Source organism: Coregonus clupeaformis, chromosome 23, assembly GCF_020615455.1.
Source record: "Coregonus clupeaformis isolate EN_2021a chromosome 23, ASM2061545v1, whole genome shotgun sequence".
Taxonomy (NCBI): Eukaryota; Metazoa; Chordata; class Actinopteri; order Salmoniformes; family Salmonidae; genus Coregonus; species Coregonus clupeaformis.
Window position 1 is genome coordinate 60,281,204 of NC_059214.1, and position 27,166 is coordinate 60,308,369.

At 43.0% G+C, this 27,166-nt stretch overlaps 1 protein-coding gene across 1 annotated transcript in view; it reads right to left on the reverse strand.

Annotated features, from left to right (window-relative positions):
* The window catches only part of LOC121577446 (protein piccolo-like), a 112,413-nt gene extending 106,827 nt beyond the window's left edge, over positions 1-5,586 (reverse strand). Inside the window, exons 1-2 of the mRNA XM_041891199.2 lie at positions 4,634-5,586; positions 2,909-3,871 (exon numbers count right to left, since the gene is read on the reverse strand). Coding sequence (XP_041747133.2) covers positions 2,909-3,871; positions 4,634-5,566 — 1,896 coding nt within the window. The 5' untranslated portion in view covers positions 5,567-5,586. The remainder of the gene's footprint in view (positions 1-2,908; positions 3,872-4,633) is intronic.
* Between the last annotated feature and the right edge of the window lie 21,580 nt (positions 5,587-27,166).

Genomic DNA, 27,166 nt, shown 5'->3' on the forward strand with positions numbered 1-27,166 from the left:
TTTTTTGATTTGTGCCAGCACCAGCAGCGCAAGCCTCTCTATGCTTATGCGCAAGTGAAGTGAGTTAGGGAAAAACTAAAAGTAGGCCTATGCATCTTAGAAGTAGTTTTCACATACAAATGTTATATGTCCACACAAAATCAAATGCAGTGCATTCGGAAAGTATTCAGACCCCTTGACTTTTTCGACATTTTGTTACATTACAGCCTTATTCTAAAATTGATTACATCGCTTTTTTCTCCCACATCAATCTACACTCAACACCCCATAATATAAAAATAAAAACAACGGAAATATCCTGTTTACATAAGTACTTTGTTGAAGCACCTTTGGCAGCGATTACAGCCTCGCTATAAGCTTGGCACACGTGTATTTGGGGAGTTTCTCCTATTCTTCTCTGCAGATCCTCTCAAGCTCTGTCAGGTTGGATGGGGAGCGTCGCTGAACAGCTATTTTCAGGACTCTCCAGAGATGTTCGATCGGGTTCAAGTCCGTGCTCTGGCTGGGCCACTCAAGGACATTCAGAGACTTGCCCCGAAGCCACTCCTGCGTTGTCTTGGCTGTGTGCTTAGGGTCGTTGTCCTGTTGGAAGGTGAACCTTCGCCCCAGTCTGAGGTCCTGGGCGTTCTGGGGCAGGTTTTCATCAAGGATCTCTCAATACTTTCCTCCGTTCATCTTTCCCTCGATCCTGACTAGTCTCCCAGTCCCTGCCGTTGAAAAACATCCCCACAGCATGATGCTGCCAGCACCATGCTTCCCCGTAGGGGTGGTGCCAGGTTTCCTCCAGACGTGACACTACAGGCCAAAGAGTTCAATCTTGGTTTCATCAGACCAGAGAATCTTGTTTCTCAAGGTCTGAGAGTCCTTTAGGTGCCTTTTGGCAAACTACAAGCGGGCTGTCATGTGCCTTTTACTGAGGAGTGGCTTCCGTCTGGCCACTCTACCATAAAGGCATGATTGGTGGAGTGCTGCAGAGATGTTTGTCCATCTGGAAGGTTCTCCCATCTCCACAGAGGAAGTCTGGACTTCTGTCAGAGCGACCATCGGGTTCCTGGTCACCTCCATGACTAAGGCCCTTCTCCCCCGATTGCTCAGTTTGGCCGGGCGGCCAGCTCTAAGAAGAGTCTTGGTGGTTCCAAAGTACTTCCATTTAAGAATGATGGAGGCCACTGTGTTCTTGTGGACCTTCAATGCTGCAGACATTTTTTGGTATCCTTCCCCAGATCTGTGCCTCGTCACAATCCTGTTTCGGAGCGCTACGGACAATTCCTTCGACCTCATGGCTTGGTTTTTGCTCTGACATGCACTGTCAACTGTGGGACCTTACATTGACAGGTGTGTGCCTTTCCAAATCATGTCCAATCAATTGAATTTACCACAGGTGGACTCCAATAAAATTGTAGAAACATCTCAAGGATGATCCATGGAAACAGGATGCACCTGAGCTCAATTTCAAGTCTCATAGCAAAGGGTCTGAAAACCTATGTAAATAAGGTATCTTTTTTAAAATATATATACAGATTCCCCCTTTAAGCAAGCCCATTAAAACTCTCATAGAGATCATAATATCCTAAAAATAGCTTACTTCATAACCATCATATACACCTGAGTGAGTCTGAGTGGCAGTGTAGGCATAACCCACTGATCACTGTGTAGAAATCTGAATTTAGTGTGACGTGGGGCCTGTATACATTATCCTTCTTGAAACCCAGTTTCCGGCTCAATGCATTGATTGCAATGCAAAATAATAAGTTGTCAGCATCAAATTTGAAGATTGAATTGCGTGTAGTAAAGTGATCGCAGCTAATTGATATTACATAGCATTATATTGCACTATATTGATGCAGTCAATTTTTAAGTAATTTCGATAGTGAAATAGCATCTTGTAGAGGCCTTTTTGGACCCATTTCAAAATGGACCTGGGGCTTTCCCATCCGGACCCGATATGCATAAATATTTCTTTTATATATAGAGACCCGTTCCGAATGGACCTGAGGACAATTAGACCCATTCCATATAGACCTGGTCGGATCCAGACCCGGTCTGATCCGAGTGAGGGAAGCAACAGAAAAGTTTTAAGCTACTTTATTAACCAGAGCTGATAAAGTGCGAGGGAAAGGAGGTAGAGAGAGATGGCGCTCTAACAGGGGTCCTGCTGTGTGTGTAGGCTACTGTGAGTGTGAGGCTTTTGGTCGTTGTAGCCTATCCTTCTCCTTTAACTTTTAATTCCATAATTTTAATTCCATCTTCCATTGATGAAGATCTCCTCACTTTTGCTACACACAGAGGATCTATCACTGTAGCCTATTGACGCGTTGATGACTTATGATTGGCTAACAACGTGGTCCTCTGTAGCTCAGCTGGTAGAGCACGGCGCTTGTAACGCCAAGGTAGTGGGTTCGATCCCCGGGACCACCCATACACAAAAAAATATAATAAAATGTATGCACGCACGACTGTAAGTCGCTTTGGATAAAAGCGTCTGCTAAATGGCATATTATTATTATTATTATATAACAAGCTACACTCTTGTGAAAAGCAAGAGCAGCAGCATAAATTATAAAACGTCTCCATCTCTCGCGCTCTCTCTGCTGCAGCAGTCACGTTCGGATCTGTACGGGTCCAAGTCAGTTAAAGTTACACATACCCGAGACCCGTGACAATCCTATCAGATCTGACCCAGAACCATGACATTATTTAAAATTCTGGATCCGGACCCGCTCGGGTCCCGGATCGGGTCTTGAGGATTCGGGTACAGGTGGATCCGTGAAGACCTCTAGCATCTTGTAAATCCTATAGTGAAACCACCAAGGGGTCTACGTTGCCAGAGCATAGAAGGACTGTACATGTGAAAATATTTTACAGTAAACACAGCCACAGAGGAATTAAAATGATATAGCCATTTTACCTCAGTAACATTTGTCATGGGGTTAAATCCACAGAGGTTGCAGACAGTGTTCTTGCATTCGGTGCAGGTGTTGTAGTTGGGAAGGTCCTTGGAGTCCATGTTGAGGTCCACCTTGCAAAGCGGACAGGTGGACTGGCCTGCTTTGGGAGCTGGTTGGGAAGATGCTGCTCCCTTTGGAGGCTCTGATAGGGGTTTGTCCACTTTGGCCTGTACTGATGGGGTGACTGCAGCCTGCTGGGGTTGCTCTGCTTTTTTCTCCTCTGCTTTCTGAGCAGCAGGTGGTTTGGTCTCCTTTACAGGGGGCATCTTGGGAGAGGCCTGGGCTGCTCCAGACACCTTGGGGGAAGCTGGTGGTGTGACATGGGGCTCATCCTGAACAGCTGAGGTGATCAAAGTGGATGCAGAGCTGAAGATGGAGGAGCCAAAGCCAAACATCTTCCCAGACACTGAATCTTCAGGCTTTGAGGTAGACTGAGATTTAGGACCACCAAAGCCACCAAAGAAGCCCCCTGACTCCTGCTTGGGGGGCTGGGACTGTAGTGGTGGCACAGCTTTGGCAGGAGATGTCCCACCTTTTGGAGGTTGTTGCTGAGGCTTCCCAGGCACCTGCTGTGTGGACGGGGTGGCATTACTCTGCTCATGACCAGGTTGGCCTGGCTGCTCTGGTGGTTTCTGAGGCCCTGATGTTCTCCGGTTCTCCTGTGGTGCCTTCTGAGCAGGCGCTGGGCTGGCCGGTTTGTGAGGGTCTGCTGCTCTAGCAGCCTCTGCCTTGAGTGGCTGTGTTGCTGATGTAGCAGGTTTTCTCTGGGGGGAGCCTGGTGTAGAGGTGTCTTTCTTCTGTGGTGCAGGAGATATAGAGGCTTTGTTGGGTGAAGGCTGGAGTTTCATCTTGGGGGTTCCAGGTGGGTCAGAGCCTCCGAGTGCTCTTTGCATCTGACAGGTCAGACACAGCCACTCCTTACCCTGCAATAGAAATCACAGTTTTAGCATCATATAAAAAAAAAATGTTTTCTCACAGATTAACAAAAAAAAACTGTCAATGCAATCAATATGATCTATGTTTTTCTCATGATCTATGTTTTTTTTCTTCTTAATCCTTAATCCATACTAGATGCATACTACATACTAAATAATTAAGGTTATGACTTACCGTTGAAAGAAATATGTGAATATTAGACTAACATTGTGTCTTTATGGTAGAATATTAGACTAACAGTGGTCCTCTGTAGCTCAGCTGGTAGAGCACAGCGCTTGTAACGCCAAGGTAGTGGGTTCAATCCCCGGGACCACCCATACACAAAAAATGTATGCACGCATGACTGTAAGTCGCTTTGGATAAAAGCGTCTGCTAAATGGCATATTATTTATTATTATTATTTATCTACTGCTACTGCCTTTACAGTACAACACTACCCTAATATACAGTCAGCAATGCCTCATGCTGAATGACCTGCCACTAAATCAAATTACTCTGTTTAAGCAGCCTGCTAAGTGGTAACTAGAGTCAATACTCTGACTTATCAAACCACACTGGCCAGGCTCAAGCACGCTCAATTCTCCACTGTACAAAAAAATACAAAACGAATTTGACACAGAATGTGATTCATACAAATGCTACAATGAGATCTTAGGTCAAAAAGACAATAACATTTCCTACTGTTTAATACTGATAAATTAATAACAAATTATTAAATACTGTATATTCTGGAATTAAGCTCTACTTACGCCAGAGTCAGGAGGACTGAAGCCACACAAGCTGCAGACGACAGTCTTACACTGTGTGCAGGTGTTATGGTTGGGTGGCTCCTTGGAGTGTAGGTTGAGTCCAGTAGTGTTACACACTGGGCACAGGGGTTTAGCTCCAGCCATAGGTCCAGCTTTAGACTGAGGCAAAGCTTTACCAGCGGCCTGCTGCTGTGGTGTAGTCCTGGGGGACCCCTTCTGCTGAGTGCCAATCTTAGGGGACCCTTGTGGCTGAGCTACAACCTTAGGCAACCCTTGTGGCTGAGCTCCAACCTTAGGGGACCCTTGATGTTGGGGTCCACCCTTAGCAGGTCCTTGCTGTTGTGGTCCCTTAGGAGTTTGTGGCAGAGCTCCAACTTTAGGTGAACCTTGCTGTTGGGGTCCATCTTTAGCAGATCCTTGCTGTTGTGGTCCACCCTTGGGGGACCCTTGTGGCTGAGCGCCAACCTTAGGTGACCCTTGTTGTTGCGGTCCACCTTTAGCAGGTGCTTGCGGTTGTGATCCACCCCTAGCATGGACTTGTAGTTGGGGGGCTTGCTGTTGTGGTCCACCCTTAGCAGGGGCTTGCTGTTGGGGGGTTTGCTGTTGTGGTCCACCTTTTGCAGGTCCTTGCTGTTGAGGGGCTTGCTGTTGTGGTCCACCCTTAGGAGGTCCTTGCTGTTGTGGTCCAACCTTAGCGGGGGCTTGCTGCCCGCTAGGTTTGGCTGCTTGACCAGCCTGACCGTTCCCCTGCAGCTGGGGTCCTCCCTGTTTCTGCTGTGGGGCCTTCCCAGGGCCATGAACAGGGCCTGACCCAGGATGCTGAGGGCCTGCTTTCTGTTTGTCCACCTCCCCATTGTCTCCAAAAAGACCTCCTCTGACAGCAGAGGAGACAGAGCTGAGGGGGTTTGCCCCGCTTAGAAAGTTAGAGAACATGGCGGGGTCCTCCTCTTCCTCGCTGGAGTCTACAGAGCTATCAAAGCAGGAGCTGTCCTCTCCCTTCTCTCCTGCAGGGGCTTGGAGAGGAACTGGGGCTGAGGCGAGGGCATCTACTGCCCCACTACTGCTGTCGCTGCTACTACTGCTGCTGCCTGGGCTCACTTCTGGTTCAGCTTCTACACCAGACTTCCTACAGAGACAAGAGTGAAGGCGACAGAAAGAGAGAGGGAAGGGGGGAGGGAGAGAAAGCGGCGTGTGAGAGAGGGAAACACACACAACTACACACACCTATAGAACACACACACACATATATGGGACTAAAATCAGCTCCACAGGGAACTTCAACCTGGCCGTGAATGAACTGAAAGACAAAGCAAAGAAGGCTTTCTATGCCATTAAAATATCTATCATATTAGGCACACCAATTAGGATCTGGCTCAAAATATTCATATCAATAATAGAACCAATTGCACTATATGGCAGCGAAGTGTAGGGTCCGCTTACAAAACAAGAATTTGACAAATGGGACAAACACCCAATTGAAATCCTGCATGCGGAATTCTGTAAGAGCATTCTCAGAGTACAGAGAAAAACTCCAAACAACGCATGCAGAGCAGAATTAGGCCAATTCCCTCTTCTGATTAATATCCAAAAAAGAGCCACTACATTTTGTAATCATTGAAAAACAAGTGACCCCCCACTCCTACCATTACAAAGCCCTCATCTGCCAAGAGGTGACCATAGAGAAGTCCCCTCAGCCAGCTGGTCCTGAGGCTCAATTCACTAACCACTACCAACCCAACAAAGCCTCAGGTCAGCACATATCCAAATTATCACAAAGCAAAAATAAAATATATCACCTATTGGAAAGAAACCACAAAAAAATGCTATTTGGCTCTCAACAAACAGTACAAGGTGGCAGACTATCTGACGACTGTGACTGATAGAAAACTGAGGAAAACACTAACTATGTACAGACTCAGTGAGCACAGCCTGGCCATTGAGACCAGTCATCACAGGCAAACCTGGCTGCCCAGAGAGGACAGGCTGTGCTCATGCTGCCCCCAGGAAATGATAGAGACAGAGCTGCAAACCAAAATGCTGTGTTTTAGCAGCCAAATGTGTGGCCTTGTGCCACAACCTGTGGGACAGCCAGTGAGAAGTATAGTGTGATTATATATATTAGCCTATTCTTTATTATTATTTGTTGTAATTGCTGTTAATATGAGTATCACTATCATTATTAATGCTTAATTACAAACAGTCTTTTATATTACTATCTTTGACCATCGTCACTATATGTTTACTTTGACAATGTGTCTACTTTCCATGTCAATAAAGTATACTGAATTTAATTGAGAACGAGAGAGAGAGAGAAGGGGTAAGGGAGACAGAAAGTGTGGAAGGGAGGTAGGGTGAGGGAAAGAGAGCATTTACAATATTCTGATTAAACATGCTGCCCCAGGCAGGCTGAGGATGGTAAACAAATAACAACATCTCAGAATATATTGGAAAGTAATGAGAACATAGGTCTCATAATGCCATTAATGTCTCTGAGGTATGTTTGTTATTCCTCCTCTGCACCCTGATACACCTCTCTCTACTGATGTTCTCACATCCTGCATAGAAAAGACACATATTCATAAATTACTGCATGGCTATGGCAACAGATTGTCCATGCAACATGTAAACCTTTTCAGAAGAGAGAGAGAGAGAGAGAGAGAGAGAGAGAGAGAGAGAGAGAGAGAGAGAGAGAGAGAGAGAGAGAGAGAGAGGAGAGAGAGAGAGATGTTTTGTCATGTGGCAGCAACATGCTGAATAGTGAGTACCCTACAACTTACATTTGGATATTAAAATTGGCAATATACTAACTAAAATACAATAAACAACAAATGTAGGCAATGAAAGATGTAAATAAAAACATAATGTAATATGACCCTTGTCTAGAATCTCGACAGTATATCTATGAGTTTCTTTGCAAACATGTTATCACAACATGTGGTGTCTTATAAACTGATATTTTAAATAATTATATAATGGATATTAATATACTTTCTGTGGCACACGGATGTAAATTAAAACCAAGTGACTGTCGACGGATATCTCAGCAGAAAACGATGATCATGTGCACATTAAATTGTTGTGTGCATTCAGCTGAGGCTTTAATTATTGCATCTCAGTTTGATTTACTCAGCATGGGCTGTTGTCAGCCTTTCGGCACCATGGACAGCAGCATAGATCCATCACGGTTTCACACTTCCTCATGCCAGAGAGATCCTTTTCAACCAGAAACACAATACAGGCCAAGGTCCTACACAGTCATGGGAGGCAGAGACTGCATAGCAAATTCAAGTTCTGAGGTTATAACCACATTCATATTTAGACAGGAATATAGCACGTTCCCCATATGCTTGTTGCAACTATAAAATGTGTGACCTCTGTAGCCCCATCAAATGGCGAATGAATGCTTTCACCCAACAGCCAGTATTACTGTAGAAATTAAATCCAAAATACGCTATGGTTTAGAGCAGAAACCCGAATAAACACACGCATACACACACAAACACAATCTGGCGCTCTCTGGAGAAACCGCAGGCACGTCCGGGCAGGAGACGGCAAATGATGCATGAGAACTAAACTCTCATATGGAAATAAATATTTATATACTTTGCCTAGATATCAGATTAAAACATGATAGTAACGACATGGCAGTCGCCAATGCGAGTATAAATAGGTACACTGGTGGTCTAACCTATTATTCATTTTCGTGTGTCATGTTCGTGCGTTGTCATTTAGGCTACTGTAGACCTACACATTTTTCAAACATATGTTCTTCACAATAATTGTCGAAGATCGAACTATCAAATGTCAGTATAGGGCTGTGTAGGAGCCCATCTCATCCGCGCCTGGTCGTGATTTAGCATCAGTCAGTCAGTCAGACAGACAGACAGGCTGTATTAGATTCTACTCTACTTGAGGATACACGATGCAATCAGCATAGTGGAGTAGGCTACCAGTAGGCTACCAGACCTTAAATATGACAGCTCTGAAACCACGGATCATCGCGGTAGTGAGATGGAGGAACCCCCTCGCTCAGCTGTTTTTCACTCGGTGAGCCCTTGCTTGTTCCGCAATGAGCCAAAGGACGCCAGGCTACAGAAGCTTCCGCAACGAGCCATCTGTAAACAATGTCTCGTTGCGGGACGAAGCAAGGTGCGTCCTTGACATTAGCCTACACATGCATTCGCCCCCATCTCGTAGCCTAGCTATTGTAAAAAAAGAATAAAAGTGTTCGGAACCGCCATCATCCCTGTGGACAACATTAAGAAACCCCCTGCCATCAGAGGCATTGCCGAGGATAGTCCAGTCCAGCATCCTTCACCCTCCGCGGTCACAATGTCAAACAGATGTGTGTACAGCACACGGTTCTCTGAAAAACTACCTGTTGTGCTGGCTCTCTCGTGCCAGATGTCTCGCCCCATGTTGGCTCAGCCCTCCTTCAGTCGGCTTCTGCGGTCAGCCTGGCTGCGGAGGGATGGCGGGCACGGAGCAAAGCAAGTCTACAGCATCCACCGATTCCGCCTCCCTTCATGCGCATGCGCTGCCCTCTGACAGCCAGTTAATCACAATACATCACGCAGGAACATTTAAATTAAAGGCACAAGGTGATTTATCCCCGGCAGTCACGCATTAAACGATAAAGACCCACACATTTATCGCATGCATACGCCATATGTTTGCATTTCTCATCAATAATGTTAATGTTTTAAATGTATGTAAATTGTAAACTATTTTGTCTGTAATGTATTTTTCCTTTTATGTTGGACACCAGTAAGACTAGCTGTCGCCATTGGCGTCGGCTAATGGGGATCGTAATAAATAAAATATTATTCAAATTGAAATGCATCATTATTATCTCGTTCATTGGTTGGCCGTTTGGTCAGGCAGATAATGATATTATAAAATGCTTGGACTCTTATATCAGACCTTTGAAACCTAGACCGAGTAGTTTGTGTTTATGATTCTGAATTGATGTTTGTGCCCAGTGGGTTATTTCCAATAGGTGCAGGATTTTATTGAATACATGTGCAAATAATAATCATTGACTACTGCATCCATGCGCTCAAGACCAAAGAAGAAAAAATGATAAATCATATATTTTACAAAAAATATACTTTGGCTTAGTGTCACTTTGCACTTCACTTGTAGCAAAACAATTTTGGGCTTAAACTTTAAATTAATTTACGTTCCATACAGGAGTCTGTTCTCCAACTGATTTCAATAACCTCTGTCTCAGGAAGCCCATGCTAGTGAAATATACTGTCCCCATATATGGTGGCATCAGGTAACTGAGTATGTTATCCCCACTTTTCTCTTACTTTATTTACCATGTTGTTGGAACAAAACGACTCAATACATGAATGTTTGCCTGACAAATGACAACTGGTAGGCCTACTTATCAGGAAAAGAAAACATGACAAACAGTATAATAAGAATGACAAATTCTCTAAAAAAAAAAGTAAACACCCCCATCACCGTAGTGACAATGGATATGCTCATTCCCAAACTATTAACTGCGCTGCCCTGGGCGCAAGCACAACTAGTAGGCAACCCCTATAGATCAATGAAGTGATAGGTAAGAAAAGCATCCAGCCTGCCAGAAATCCACAAGGAGAATAATAACTTTTCTTGAATACTAGAATGATAACATAAATTACTCATACGCAGGAAAAATATCGACAACAACGTTATGGTAATGAGCTACAGAATGCCTGGGTTGTGTTGCCAAATCGAAGCCTGCTTGGACACGAGTCCCTGTCTGAGTATTCTCAAATGGTGTTTGAAAAATCACGACATATAGGACTAATTGACTTTAGCGGCAACAAATGCTGCAAAACATGCAACAACATATTTTCAGTGTGGGGCGTTAAGGAAGTATTTTAATAGTGACTGTCTGACTGTCTTTAGCAACGTGTGTTTTTGTCTGCTCATGCAGGAGTAAAAAAGCCCTAGTTCACAAAAGAGTAATATTTGTATTATTGTTATTAATATATATTTTTAAATAATGGCAATTTTTCAGGGGGTGCTGCAACACCCTCAGCACCCCTACTTCCCAAGGTGTACACAGTGAGCATGATATGGCCATCTCTGGGCCCATCATCACATTCACACAGTCATCATGTACTAGTGAAGTAGAACATCCACAGGCACACAAAACAGCTCATCTAGACTCTACCTCTATTTCTGTGACCAATTTAAAATAGACAATCCCACCTGGGTCCTAGGTGATAGACATGGCTCTTCACCGTCAGCAAAAGTGGTTAGTCCAGAGAAATACTGTAATAGGAGGAGAAGATACATTATAGTGTTCAGTAGTAAGAAGAGAGAACACCCACAGGGCTCCAGCACTACATACACTAGAGCTCCTCCAGTCTAGACTCTCCTTCCTCTCTTCCTCTACAGACCTGGGCATGCTGGCACGCTGGCACCTGTCCCAGACTAGTTTTTCTTCCAGAGTGCAGATGTAATGAGAGGAGACAAGCTGGGCTATCCTCTCTGGCCCAGTGTCACTGTGATGGGCTGTGGATGACAGAATGCCTTCTATGCTCTCTTTCTCTGCTCAGGTGGGGCTACTCAGAGGAAGGTAATGCTCAGTCTAGGACATCAGTCTTCTTTTTGTTATTTTATTACACTCATCAAGCAGCTTCTGAAATCAAAAGGGCTGCACAGATATAAATATACCTTATGGAACAGTGGGGACTGTGAAGAGACACACATACAGGCACAGACACATGCATACACACACAAATGATAACATACGCACTATACACACACATGCACATGGATTTTGTGTTGTAGATATGTGGTAGTAGAGTAGTGGCCTGAGGGCACACACTTAATGTGTTGTGAAATGTAATGGTTTTTTAATTGTATATAACTGCCTTAATTAGGCTGGACCCCAGGAAGAGTAATGGGGATCCATAATAAATACATATACCTCAGATGGTGAGTATAGTGAAATGTTTTCCATGGTAGTGATAGGAAGACCTAAACAAAAGTTATTCTGAAGCTAGGAGCAGTATCTGGCACCTGACTATCTCAGCTATACTGAAGCTTAGAGCATATATGGCACCCCGACCAGTGAGCTGTGAAGAAAGAGCAGTGGTACCAAGGGGCAAACCAGCTCCCAGGCTTTATAGACCACTCATCTGCTATGAGAAAGATAATTCAGCACCACTGACTCTATCAGCAGGGGACAGGATTTAGCAAGGATTTCAAACACACACTCTCCATCTCACACACACACACACACACACACACACACACACCACACACACACACACACACACACACACACACACACACACACACACACATAAACACAGTCCATCATGCTGAGTGGAGTGTATGTGTGTGTCTGTGTGTGTGTGTGTGTGTGTGTGTGTGTGTGTGTGTGTGTGTGTGTGTGTGTGTGTGTGTGTGTGTGTGTGTGTGTGTGTGTGTGTGTGTGTGTGTGTGTGTGTGTGTGTGTGGGAGGGAGAGCAAGTGGTGAGTGGGCGTGAAGAAATGTTGTGTAATGCGTGATGTGAGATCAGCAGGAAGCTGGGATCTCTCTCTCTCTCGCTCTCTCTCTCTCTCTCTCTATGGAAAGGACCAGATATATCCTTCACACACACATGCAATCATCTGGGGATGAAGCTTTGCCCTGCTCACTCGGGCTGAAATTACTTCCGTTATTCAGCAGTATTAAATACCACGCTCTTACAGGACTGGGGTCAAAATGTCACCCTCATCTGTTACTGTACACAACTAATAAACAATAGTCACTGTACTGTCAGTTTGACTTATTCTGCTATTTTACACAATGCCGGTTGCCATGGAGAATTATAGCAGTAGTCTTTATGTTTGGAATTTGAATGATATCTCATCTGTGACATTTGCATTTATAGTACAGGTCAGAGGAAAATTGGTCTATTACGAGACACATTTTCTGTAAAAATCACATAATTATGGGCAGTAGGCCTAGTCATTCCATATAGATGTAGGATCTTAATTTGAGCCAGGTCGCTACAACAGGAAATAATCCTGCAGCAACAGGAAATGTGAATTATTATGTGGATTATAATTCATGGACATTTTTATAGGGGTTGATACATTTTTCATAATGGAAAATAAAGTCATACATTTCAAAGTGGAAATTACAAACTTCAGAAGCCTTTTAAAGATATAAAATACACTAAACGTTTAGCATTGCAGCAAAGTTCTCCTGCAACAGGGTGATCAAGTTAAGGTCCTACAGCTACAGTACATGTCACATTAACTGTGACACTGAGAGGAGAGAGTTTCCTTTGATGCCTAGTCATTACATCAACCTGGCTGCCATTTTAAAGTCATCCCAGTATGTTATGGACATGGGGGCACATCTCTGACAAACAGCCTCTGTGATCCACAGCCCAGCCTATACTAACAATGTCTCACTGCTCACTCAAGCATGAAGCACAGAGACGTTTCTCTCTCTCTCTCTCTCTCTCTCTCTCTCTCTCTCTCTCTCTCTCTCTCTCTCTCTCTCTCTCTCTCTCTCTCTCTCTCTCTCTCTCTCTCTCTCTCTCTCTCTCTCTCTCTCTCACTCACTCACTGCCTTTATCTCTCTCTCTCACTCACTCACTGCCTTTATCTCTCTTCCCCGCTCTCTCTCTCACACACACAGCTGTATCCTCAGAAGTATTTTTCACTCTCCCATTTTAATTATAGCCTGTCTGCAGATTAAGCTGGCTATCATCATTGACTCAACAGCATATCAACAGAAAGTCAGACTGCAACTTCAAACAAGCAAAACAATTATTTGACAGCAGTGTAGCTATGTGAGCTTGTGAGATCAAGTTGTTTAAAACATACACTTTATTCTTGGTGATTCAGTTCTGAATAACCCATTCACTAACAATAGTTGAATAGTCACCTGCCGTGTACAGGTTCTGTGTCGTGTAATGCATTTGTGGTTGTTGCTAACCACAATTCTGTCGACAACAATAAGACTTATGGTAACGTATCTTACCTCTGATGTTTGCCTTTCAGAAAGGCAAAGCAGTTTTTGCCCGGCATGTCTTTCCCTGGAACAGAGCAGTGTGGTGGGTCCCGTGTAGCTCAGTTGGTAGAGCATGGCGTTTGCAACGCCAGGGTTGTGGGTTCAATTCCCATGGGGGGCCAGTATGAAAAAATAAAAAATGCACTCACTAACTGTAAGTTGCTTTGGATAAGAGTGTCTGCTAAATGACTAAAATGTAAATGTGCTGTAACCTGCATGGAGCTGCTATCTGCTACTAGTGCTGCTCCTGGCCGGTCTCTCTGAGTCTCTGACAGAGCGGAGCAGGGTCACTGTGTAATCAATACAGTAACCTGATCACACACACTTTGCCAGCATCATTAAATTTAAATCTGCCCTGAAGAGGGGAAAATATGGACCCGGAACAGTACTCTGTAGATGAGTAACAAGACCATGACACTGAGACCAGGTGGGCCACTGACCTGTTTCACTGATGCCATGAATATGTCAGGAAGATGAATAAAATGTATTCCTAGAACTTCTAGGAATGTATTATTGAACAGGTTGAACACTGTATTGGACAGTATGGGACCCCTCACCTCAGTTCCTCTTCCTCCGGTCGTTGTTTCAGAAGGGAATGCATTATCAAGCAAAAATGTACCTGTTCAAGTAAAGGTGAATTATGCATGCCTCTTTTGTGGTATAATATTTCATTCTTGACCAATACCATGTTCACAGTGAACAAATGATTGAAACCTAAAAGGTGATAGTATAGTGTTTCTTTGCTTGTTCATGTTTTACAGTACCACCATGCTAATGAAATGTGATGGATGTAGCCATCCTACACTCTTAGAAGTAAAGGAGCCTGGAAGAACCTTTTGGGGTTCTAAAAATGACCACACAGGGATAACCTTTCCAGTTCAAAAAGGTTCCTTGAGGAACGCATCTGAAAAGGGTCTTCGAGGAACCCCTGTGTAAAGGTTACCCCTTTTTGTGTTAGGAGGGGTTCAATTTTGAACCTTTTTAATAATATCAGAAGTAGGGCTGTTATGGTAACCGTATTACCACCACACCAGCGGTCACAAGTCATGATGGCAGTCAAATTCCATGTGACCGTTTAGTCATGGTAATTAGGCTTCTCCAAGCTCTGATGCTGCTGATGGTCATTAGTAGCCTACCAAACTTGCTAACTGCCTGGTACTCCATACTCTATTGTCCCTCTAATCACTCTGACATCAATGCAAATGTAATCAAAAATTGAATCAAACACTTAATGAGAGCCAATGAGCTCATGTTGCGCAACATTTCTATAGGCTGTGCAATAGCGTGAGAAAACAGTCTATTAAAAAGAGGAGGTCCCCATCAGCTTTCTATAGGCTAGGCATACTATATTTATTTCTCAACCTTCCTAATATTAAGCACAAACATAAGTATAGCCTACCTGGCTGGCATGAAAATGAACCACCGGAAAAGCGTCCTCCATTCGCTATTTAAGTGCATGGATGACATGTGTTTTTTCCCGCTGCCCCTGTTTCGAGACAGGTGCATGATAATGGTCCATTCTAAATCAAAACAAATTTCACACATATACTATTTGGTATATGTAAAGACAAGATTAAATCAAGAATAGTGTGATGGGTGACAATATTAGCCTATCACTTGTGAATGATATATTATCACTTGTGAATGATGCCCAGCTTAAGGCAAACAGTGCATGCTTTTTTTTGCGACTTTTTCACATCATAGCTGTACACCTCATATAGCCTAGCCCATAGGCCTATATGTTTTCATAAGGTTTGTATAACAACTAAAGTGGCCAAATAACTTCTTAAAATGAAGCACATTAATCCGCTTTACAACGGGTATAGAGCCTAACTGGGATACATATGCAGCGCGTGAGTTTCAAGTTTGGGGAAGATCATTTTCACCATAAAAATGCACCTTTATAATAAAAGCATTACATGCATAATCACATTTGTGGTCACTTTTGAGATTTTTTTCTGCTAATGGAACATTCGCGCTTATAGCCTACTGCTGTGTGCACATTGCTGCGCTTATAATGGGAAGAAATAGCCTAATAGTATATCAACATTTTAAGCTAAGCGTTCTCATCTGTTGCGTCAGGCTCATTGCTTAAAACAGGTTTTTTGATGCTAGTGGTTGTATTAATTTGGGAACTATCGCATCCCACAACTGTCCCGGACTATGTGTGGAATATTTATTTCTCGCATAGAATAGGTCAACTTTTGTACTATCGGGGATAGTAGATTGACATAGGCTAGTGCTTTTGCTGTTCGTTAGGCTATTCATCTTGTTGGCTAATGAAAAGTAAATGTGGACTTCCAATATCTTCTATATGCGCCTCGGAATTGGATAAGGACGCGCGCAGTTGCGTCCCGGATATGTCTGTCTTCACTTGTAGCCTGTGAAAAAGACCAGATCACGTGACTGAGAGTCATGTGAGTGAGAGGTGCTTCAGCACGCAGCGGGGAGAAGGGAATTATAATTATTATATTCAGCCCAAGGGCACAATGGCCAATGGCCACAAAAGGCATGGATATTTTTTAGGGGGATTATGGCCACACAAAGGGGATGCAGCCGGGAAATTCGAGGCATTATCAAGTGTTTGTCAAATTGTGAATGAGAGACTGATAAAGTGTGTACAGCCTGAGCAAAAGCAGAGCTCATGCCTTTCATGCAACCTTTTCAAATTATTATTAGAGTCGCATCATGCAGCCTTAGAATGTATTAATAATCAAAACATATAGCCCAACATTTGTATCACAACTAAAGTTACATAAATAACTCTAAATTAAGCATATAGGAGGACCAGTTTATTTCTTAACCACTCAACACAGAATAGCCGAATGTATGCACTCCCTCAAATAGTTTGGAGAAAATATATTTTCTATTTTATTCTTCATACTATAAATTAATACAAAATAATGCCACGGAATTCTAAGCAAATATTGTCTGCTAAATGAACTAGTGTAGCCCACAGCTATATGGCATAGCCAGATCAGGGCCTAACATTAGGACAACTGCGAGTATGCTATTCTGTTCTTCTGAAATATACTATATTTTCTTCATATCATGTTTCTTTAGACCTGTCTAAAATAAACAATGGATTTATTGTGATGGTGTAGGCTATATTACATGGATTTATTAGACTTTTTAAAATGTAGATGTTCCAAAGATCTGCATCACTGGCTTGTAGCCTATGCATGGAAGCCAGGAGATGCTAAATGTGTTTATGTTAATTAACGGTCAATTACCATGAGTCTGGCAGGTATTTGCTTGATAGTCACCGGCCGACAAAATTTCATGACCGCCACAGCCCTAACAGAAGCCGCCTAGCAGAAGATTGGATGTGTGGCTTACTGGAGGTGTGGCTTTCAGATAGTTATTTTTGGCACCTGTTAGAGTAAATGTCATTCATCATGTTCAGTTTGTAGAGTGCAAATCTCAATTATCCTTGAATATGTAAAAACATATTACACATTCTAATATAATATTAATAATATTTACATTACCAATTAAATATAGAAATAAAGTGGTAACTATTCCAACTTGGGGATTTGCATTGGCTCTTGAGATACTCTTATGCCTCACTGAAGCTACAAAACTGTCAATCTTCAACCTTAACCTCTAAAAGTCTAAGCCTTTGGAGTCTAAGCCCTTTCTTATTGGTCTATTATGTCTCCAGGCAGGCCAAAACTCCATCCCACCAAAACAGGCAAAACACCTTCCTAATATTGAGTTTCACCCCCCCACCTTTCCCCTCAGAACAGCCTCAATTCATTGGGGCATGGTGTCGAAAGCGTTCCACAGAGATGATGGCCCATGTTGACCCCAATGCTTCCCACAGTTGTGTCAAGTTGGTTGATGGACCATTGTTGATACACACGGGAAACTGTTGAGCGTGAAAAACCCAGCAGAGTTGCAGTTCTTGACACAAACCGGTGAGCCTGGCACTTACCACCATACCCCTTTCAAAGGCACTTAAATATTTTGTCTTGCCAATTCACCCTCAGAATGGCACACATACACAATCCATGTCTCAATTGCCTCAAGGCTTAAAAATCATTATTTAACCTGTCTCCTCTCCTTCATCTACACTGATTGAAGAGGATTTAACAAGTGACAGCAATAAGGGATAATAGCTTTCACCTGGATTATCCTGGTCAGTCTATGTCATGGAAAGAACAGGTGTTCTTAATGTTTTGTATACTCAGTGTATATATATAACACAGGAAAATCCCATTTTTGGGCTGCACTGGGCCATTAAAGGTTCCTCCAAGATCCCCTCAACTAACCAAAGGTGAAAATATGAACCACTGACTTGCAAACTCCAGGGTTCTTCGAGTCACCACTAACTCTAAGAGTGTAGGCTTTGGTTAAAGGTACCAAGTTAAGCTACTGTCCCAGTGGAATGTCTCCCCCCCCCCTTCCCTCTACTTCACTGACTGCTATCAGTCTCATGCCACCCCTGTCTGTTATCTACTGCCAGCCTCATGCTGCCCCTAATGCCTGTTTTCTACTAGTCTCATGCCACCCCTGACCAATGTCCAATTCTTATTGCCATATTAAAAATACTCTTAAAGGGCCAGCAACCTACTAGCCCTCCTCACTATCTCCTCCTCCATTTTCCCTCTCTCAACCATCTCTCCCTCCTTCCCTCTCATCCCTATCTCTTCTGCTCCCCCTCTTCCCCTACTGTCCTGGGAGAATCCTGGTGATAATGTGGAGAAGGACCCCTAATCTCCTCCAGACCACATGAACGAATCAGGAGCCAGCAGGAAATCAGTAGTGATCTCTGGAAGGAGAGGAGAGGAGAGGAGAGGGATAGAGATAATGCATGGAGCATAAGAGGCCTGATGATGCTTGTACAGTGTAATGCTGCTTCTGCTCCAGCTGCTTAGAAGGAGGAGCACGATTAAGTATTACTACCACTAATTATGCTTACTGCTACTGGCACCACGCAATATAATTCAAATCAAATCAAATGAAATTGTTTTTGCCACATGCACCGAATACAACAGGTGTAGAGATTACCGTGAAATGCTTACTTACAGCCCTTAACCAACAATGCATTTATTTTTTTATAAAAAAGTAAAATAAAACAACAACAACAAAAAAGTGTTGAGAAATAAAGAGCAGAAGTAAAATAAAATAACAGTAGGGAGGCTATATACAGGGGGGTACCGGTGCAGAGTCAATGTGCGGGGGCACCGGCTAGTTGAGGTAGTTGAGGTAATATGTACATGTGGGTAGAGTTAAAGGGACTATGCATAAATAATTAACAGAGTAGCAGCAGCGTAAAAAGATGGGGTGGGGGTGGGGGGGCAGTGCAAGTAGTCCGGGTAGCCATGATTAGCTGTTCAGGAGTCGTATGGCTTGGGGGTAGAAGCTGTTGAGAAGCCTTTTGGACCTAGACTTGGCGCGCCGGTACCGCTTGCCGTGCGGTAGCAGAGAGAACAGTCTATAACTAGGGTGGCTGGAGTCTTTGACAATTTTGAGGGCCTTCCTCTGACACCGCCTGGTATAGAGGTCCTGGATGGCAGGAATCTTGGTCCCAGTGATGTACTGGGCCGTACGCACTACCCTCTGTAGTGCCTTGCGGTCAGAGACCGCAGCTGTACATGTCATTCTGTAAGACCTTCGGCTACAGTTAGAGTACATACAGTGTCTTCGGAAGGTATTCAGACCCCTTGACTTTTTCCACATTTTGTTATGTTACAGCCTTATTCTAAAATTGATTAAATTTTTACCTGATCAATCTGCTCACAATACCCCGTAATGGCAAAGCAAAAATAGTTTTTTTGAAATTTCTGCTAATAATTACAAAATATATATACGGAAATATCACATTTACATAGGTATTCAGAACCTTTACTCAGTACTTTATTGAAGCACCTTTGGCAGTGATTACAGCATCGCATCTTCTTGGGTATGACGCTACAAGCTTGGCACACCTGTATTTGGGGAGTTTCTTCCATTCTTCTCTGCAGATCCTCTCAAGCGCTGTCAGGTTGGATCGGGAGCGTTGCTGCACAGCTCTTTTCAGGTCTCGCCAGAGATGTTTGATCAGGTTCAAGTCCGGGCTCTGGCTGGGCCACTCAAGGACATTCAGAGACTTGTCCCGAAGCCACTCCTGCTTTGTCTTGGCTGTGTGCTTAGGGTCGTTGTCCTGTTGGAAGGTAAACCTTTGCCCCAGTCTGAGGTCCTGAGCGCTCTGGAGCAAGTTTTCATCAAGTATCTCTCTGTACTTTGCTCTGTTCATCTTTGCCTTGATCCTGACTAGTCTCTGAGTCCCAGCCGCTGAAAAACATCCCTACCGCATGATGCTGACACCACCATGCTTCACTGTAGGGATGGTGCCAGGTTTCCTCCAGACATGATGCTTGGCATTCAGGCCAAAGAGTTCAATCTTGGTTTCATAAGACCAGAGAATCTTGTTTCTCATGGTCTGAGAGTCTTTAGGTGTTTTTTGGCAAACTCCAAGCGGGCTGTCATGTGCCTTTTACTGAGGAGTGGCTTCCGTCTGGTCACTCTACCATAAAGGCCTGATTGGTGGAGTGCTGCAGAGATGGTTGTCCTTCTGGAAGGCCCTCCCATCTCCACAGAGGAACTCTAGAGTTCTGTCAGAGTGACCATCGGGTTCTTGTTCACCTCCCTGACCAAGGCCCTTTTTTATTTTATTTTAATTTTACCTATATTTAACTAGGCAAGTCAGTTAAGAACAAATTCTTATTTACAATGACGACCTACACCGGCCAAACCCGGATGATGCTGGGCCAATTGTGCGCTGCCCTATGGGACTCCCAATCACGGCCGGTTGTGATACAGCCTGGAATCGAACCAGGGGGTCTGTAGTGATGCCTCAAGCACTGAGATGCAGTGCCTTAGACCGCTGAGCCACTCTTCTCCCCCGATTGCTCAGTTTGGCCGGGCGGCCAGCTCTAGGAAGAGTCTTGGTGGTTCCAAACTTCTTCCATTTAAGAATGATGGAGGCCACTGTGTTCTTGGGGACCTTCAATGCTGCAGAATTTGTTTTGTACCTATCCCCAGATCTGTGCCTCGACACAATCCTGTCTCAGAGCGCTACGGACAATTCCTTCGACCTCATGGCTTGGTTTTTGCTCTGACATGCACTGTCAACTGTGGGACCTTACATTGACAGGCGTGTCCCTTTCGAAATCATGTCCATCAATTGAATTTACCACAGGTGGACTCCAATCAAGTTGTAGAAACATCTCAAGGATCAATGGAAACAGGATGCACCTGAGCTCAATTTCGATTCTCACAGGAAAGGGTCTGAATACTTATGTACAGTAAATAAGGATTTTCTTTATAAATGTGCAATATATTCACTTTATTATGAGGTATTGTGTGTAGATTGCTAAAGATGTTTTATTTCATCCATTTTAGAATAAGGCTGTAACGTAAAGGTCAAGGGGTCTGAATAATTTCAGAATGCACTGTATGTTAGTGACAAAGACATGGTTTTGAATTTGTTCATTTTCAGTCCTGTGGTCTTCACCAAGTGAGTTCTTATGCGACTATTATAATTATAATTAAACTCTTTATGAGTATGGTTTCTCTTTATTACACACAACCTTGCGTAGTGGAGATTTTCTGGGGTTGTGTCCCTCTCCCTACCCACTCTCTCACTATCCTTTTCTTTGGACGACCAGGAGGCAGCAACGGTAACAGTGGGTTGACCGCAGCTGGCATTGTCTCTCTGGTCCAGCGGACAAGGCTGGAATCGCTGGAAGGACTGGGGAAGACGGAAGGGTAACAGTGGCTTTACCACGGCCCGACCTAACTACAAAGTCCCACAGACCCAAAAAACACCATCCGAATGCAAAGTGCCAACTGTAAAGTTTGGTGGAGGAGGAATAATGGTCTGGGGCTGTTTTTCATGGTTCAGGCTAGGCCCCTTAGTTCCAGTGAAGGGAAATCTTAACGCTACAGCATACAATGACATTTACATCAACTCAATTATTTAACTTTTTACCCAGCATACTCTACTGCTGGTAGATTTTTGGGAATAGTTTTTAATATCTGTGTTTTTGCATGTACATTGAGTGATTGATTGATTAATCCTATGCTACACAAAGATAAATAACATTTTTCTAAACTAGTTCCTTTTTTTGCACCCGTTACTGAAATTGTGTTTCCAGTTTAAATGGCTTGGGTAGTCTCGTCACACTGTTCCTAACCCTAGTAGTCATTATTAATGCAGGTTGCGGGTGAATACAAATTCCAACTGTTGGATAGCCTAACTCTGTCTGGATTCCAATAGGAATTACTATTGATGGGAAACCAAGGCGTTTTGAAGGCTTCGGAGCTTTTACCAAATTGTGCCGAAAAAATTTTGATTACTTGTAGCTTCATTATCAGTTCACAATGCACATTATTGACATCTGCTGGTCAGCAATAAATGGCAGCATGAGAGGAATAGATCAGATCCCTACTCTACCTGCTATGCTACTGGTCTGGTGAAACTAAATGTACAAAATCCTAACTATATTTGTAAGTTTTCCAGAAATCCCGGTTGGAAGATTCCTGGATATCCTCCAACCAGGATTTTTTTACCGGAATGTTACTGGAATTTTGCAAAACTACTTGCAGGCCTGATGTGGCCTGTAAACCATGAGTTTCAGGCCACTGTATTAGGGTAAAGCTAGGCCTCAAAATAAGTCCTTATGAGATATGTATTGTCATAAAGGTTGGCGTGCCTTTATGACACAAGATTCTCTGGTCTGATGAAACCAAGATTGAACTCTTTGGCCTGAATGCCAAGCATCACGTCTGGAGGAAACCTGGCACCATCCCTACAGTGAAGCATGGTGGTGGCAGCATCATGCTGTTGGGATGTCAGGATCGAGGGAAAGATTAACGGAGCAAAGAACAGAGAGATCCTTGATGAAAACCTGCTCCAGGGCGCTCAGGACCTCAGACTGGGGCGAAGGTTTACCTTCCAACAGGACAACGACCCTAAGGACACAGCCAAGACAACGCAGGAGCGGGTTCAAGACAAGTCTCTGAATGTCCTTGAGTGGCCCAGCCAGAGCCCGTACTGGAACCCGATAGAACATCTCTGGAGAGACCAGAAAATAGCTATGCAGCGACACTCCCCATCCAACCTGACAGAGCTTGAGAGGATCTGCAGAGAACAATAGGAGAAACTCCCCAAATACAGGTGTGCCAAGCTTGTAGCGTCATATCCAAGAAGTCTCAAGGCTGTAATCGCTGCCAAAGGTGCTTCAACAAAGTTCTGAGTAAAGGGTCTGAATACTTATGTAAAAGAAACAAATTATTTGCAGGAATGTCTAAAAACCTGTTTTTACTTTGTCATTATGGGGTATTGTGTGTAGGGAAAAAAACATTTAATCAATTTTAGAATAAGGCTGTAATGTAACAAAATGTGGAAAAACTCAATTAATGTAAATTAAGGTCACTAATTATTAAGGAACTCCCCTCACCTGGTTGTCTAGTTCTTAATTTAAAGGAAAAACCAAAAACCCTCTGTGGAATGAGTTTGACACCCTTGCCCTACAGAGTCACAGTGACTCTATCGGTTTGTGTAATGAGTACAACATAATTTTAAGTAACTGTACTCTGATATATTAAATGCAACAGGTTTCGTCAAAGGTTTTGAGTAATGACAGCACATTGGGGTTTACAGTGCACCTTGTGAGATTGTTGATTGTTTACGTACAGTGCCTTCAGAAAGTATTCACACCCCTTGACTTTTTCCACATTTTGCTGTGTTACAAAGTGGGGTTAAAATTTATTTAATTGTAATTTTTGCCAACAGTCTCTGCAATGTCAACGTGAGCTTTGACAGCTCCTTCAGGGTTATCTTTGGTCTCTTTGTTGCCTCTGATTAATGCCCTCCTTGCCTGGTCCGTGAGTTTTGGTGGGCGGCCCTCTCTTGGCAGGTTTGTGGTGGTGCCATATTCTTTCAATTTTTTTAATAATGGATTTAATGGTGCTCCGTAGGATGCTCAAAGTTTCTGATATTTTTTTATAACCCAACCCTGATCTGTACTTCTCCACAACTTTGTCCCTGACCTGTTTGGAGAGCTCATTGGTCTTCATGGTGCTGCTTGCTTGGTGGTGCCCCTTGCTTAGTGGGGTTGCAGACTCTGGGGTCTTTCAGAACAGGTGCATATATACTGAGATCATGTAACAGATCATGTGACACTTAGATTGCACACAAGTGGACTTTATTTAACTAATTATGTGACTTCTGAAGGTAATTGGTTGCACCAGATTTTATTTAGGGACTTAATAGTAAAGGGGGTGAATACATATGCACGCACCACTTTTCCGTTATTTATTTTGTAGAATTTAGAAGTTATTTTTTTCATTTAACTTCACCAATTTGGACTATTTTGTGTATGTCCATTACATGATATCCAAATAAAAATCCATTTAAATTACAGGTTGTAATGCAACAAAATAGGAAAAATGCCAAGGGGATGAATACTTTTGCAAGGCACTGTAGCTGATATAGGGTGTAATCATTACTCCAACATTTGCAAATGAGAGTTTCTATTGGACAAATTCAGCTATATTTATCCCCATTTTGTTCCGCTTGCTTCCATTTAAGAAACGTCTTTCAACAGAATCGGCGGAATGAATACACCCCTGATCACTCGTAAACACAGTTTACTTTCATAGCAGCCACGTTGTATTCCTTCTCGTATCTATGCGCTCTCCTCCTCTCACCTTTTCCCTTCGCTTGTGGACTTCAATGCACAACACATCAGCTGTATGTGACCAGGCGAAAAACCTTTCCAAGCCAAACCATATCATAGCCGCCACACACAGCCTACATTGTTGTCACCATATTAGCTAAAGTAACGTCATAGTCAACATAGCTAATAGCACTAACGCGTTAGTAAACCCGCTACAATCATGCAGTAACGTTACAGTGTACAGCACTTACACCAGTGGGCCGCGGTGGCAATAAATGAGTAAAACCAAAAGCTTACCTTGACTTGGAAGTGTTACAGTGTTGTGTTGGATAGTCATAGCCAGCTAGCTAACATAGCATCCCTCTGTTTGAGCTGGGTGTTCGAGTAGGCTAAACTAGCTAGCTGCAAATGACGAATTCTCTCTCTAGCTCTCTTTCTTGCTTCTCCTTCATTTTGAAAGAAATGAATTTGTTCAAAACTGTTCAACTATTGTCTTTCTCTCTCTTTGAGTCAACTACTCACCACATTTTATGCACTGCAGTGCTAGCTAGCTTTAGCTTATGCTTTCAGTGCTACATTTATTCTCTGATCCTTTGATTGGGTGGACAACATGTCAATTCATGCTGCAAGAGCTCTGATAGGTTGGAGGACGTCTTCTGAAAGTTGTCATAATTACTGTGTAAGTCTATGGAAGTGGGTGAGAACCATGAGCCTCCTAGGTTTTGTATTGAAGTCAATGTACCCAGAGGAGGACGGAAGCTAGCTGTCCTCCGGCTACACCTTGGTGCTACTCTATATATAGTTTTATCAAAAAATGATATTTTTAAATGTTTTAATGAATTTTTTTTTTCATGAAATTCTCTGAGGAGGATGGGCCTCCTCTTCCTCCTTTGAGGAGCCTCCACTGAAATCTACACTGGAGTTGCTTACCAATAATACGGTGAGTGGCCGAGTTACAGTTTTTACTTAAATTTACTTGTAAATCTATGGCAAGACCTGAAAATGGTGGTCTAGCAATGATCAACAACCAATTTGACAGCTTGAAGAATTTTGAAAAGAATAATAGCTAAATGTTGCACAATCCAAGAAAGACTCACTGCTGTAATCACTGCCAAATTTGCTTATACAAAGTATTGACTCAGGGGTGTGAATACTTATGTAAATGAGTTATTTCTGAAATACATGTTCAATAAATTTACAAAGATTTCTAAAAACATGTTTTCACTTTGTCATTATGGGGTATTGTGTGTAGATGGGTGAGAAAGAAATATATTTAATCGATTTTGAATTAAAGCTGTAACACAACAAAATGTGGAATAAGTCAAGGGGTATGAATACTTTCTGAAGGCACTGGTTGCGGGTGAATACAAATTCCAACTGCAGGATGGGAAGGAATAAGCAGGAAATCCTTCAACCATTTTTCTTTCTTTAATCTCAGATTTTTGGGAAAGTTACCGAAGGTTGCAGGCCTTGTGTGGCCTATAAACCCTTAGTTTCAGGGCACTGTATTAGGCTAAAACTAGGCCTCAACAGATACAGTATGTAATGCACTGTCAAAATACCTTCATTTCAAAGATTATTATACACCTAGGAACTCACTTGGTGAAGGCCACAAGACAAAAAATTGACAAATTCAACCATCATGTCTCTTTTATTTTCAAATACAGTCATGGGTGGTAACTCTACAATTCACTCAAAAAGGCAAGTCACACTGGGAAATTATATTGGAGGCATGGATTAGTGGGGGCGTGGCTTTCAGGTAGTTATTTTTGTACACCTGGGAGTGGAAGTGTTGTACCAGTTTAAGCGGTCTCTGGTAGAGACACATTTTTGCCACCTACAAGGAACAAAATGCTATTGTGCCTGTAGAGAAAAGTACTATCTGAGGTATGAACTGGGGTACAATTACGTACTTGTAACTAAAAGTGCAAAGGAGGACCTTACAGGGTACCACCCCAGTGACAACACATTGTACCCTTTTAGGAACAAAACCCTTATTTCTGAGTGTATGTTTCTGTGTCTATGTTTGTGTGTGTGTGTGTGCTACTGTACTTGACCTGCTCACAGAGCAGAGAGAATCCATTCTCTCATCAAATATTTACCAGCAACCTCAGCCTCCCAGCTGCTGCTGTAATAAACACACACACGCACACACAAAGCCTTTTAACTTTACAATCACTAAGCACATCTATTGAGTGATGAAGATACAAAACAGAAATGCTGCGTCCATCTAATATCCTTCTCCTTCAGTAACCCAACAGCCTCATTCAGAACAGGCAAACAGTCACACCTCAACATACAGTCTATTGTACTGGGAGCTATATTCAGTGAAAGACCCCTGTTGTACAACCCAGTTAAAGTTGCTCTGCATATGATTCTATAACATTCATGATATTGAACACTTTCCATGCTGTTGGCTGTATTAATTCTCATCTATTTCTGTTATCTCCTAATGGAATTCCTACAGAGGGAAAGTGTTGCTGAACTTGTGATTAACTGTTTGAAACAGTGTACGCCAGACTCTGGGCAGTCAGAGAAACATGCATATTTCATATTACACAGTCCTTATATTCAAGGTTTGGGATGTAAACCGAGCAGTGGCAGACTAGAAACAGTATAAACATGCTGCTAGTCTTATCCTTCAGCATACAGACCATTGATTTCTGTCTTACTGTGTTCCGGCTAGCAGTAAACACTGTGTGTGTGTTCTTGTGTGTGTGTTTTATGGCCTTAACCAGCTGTTGTGAATCTACAGTGCAGTGGTCGTAGTGATGTACTGTAATGACGAAGATGGATAGATCAGGAGAGAAAGAGAGAGAGATTAGAGGGGAGAAGAGGTCTCAC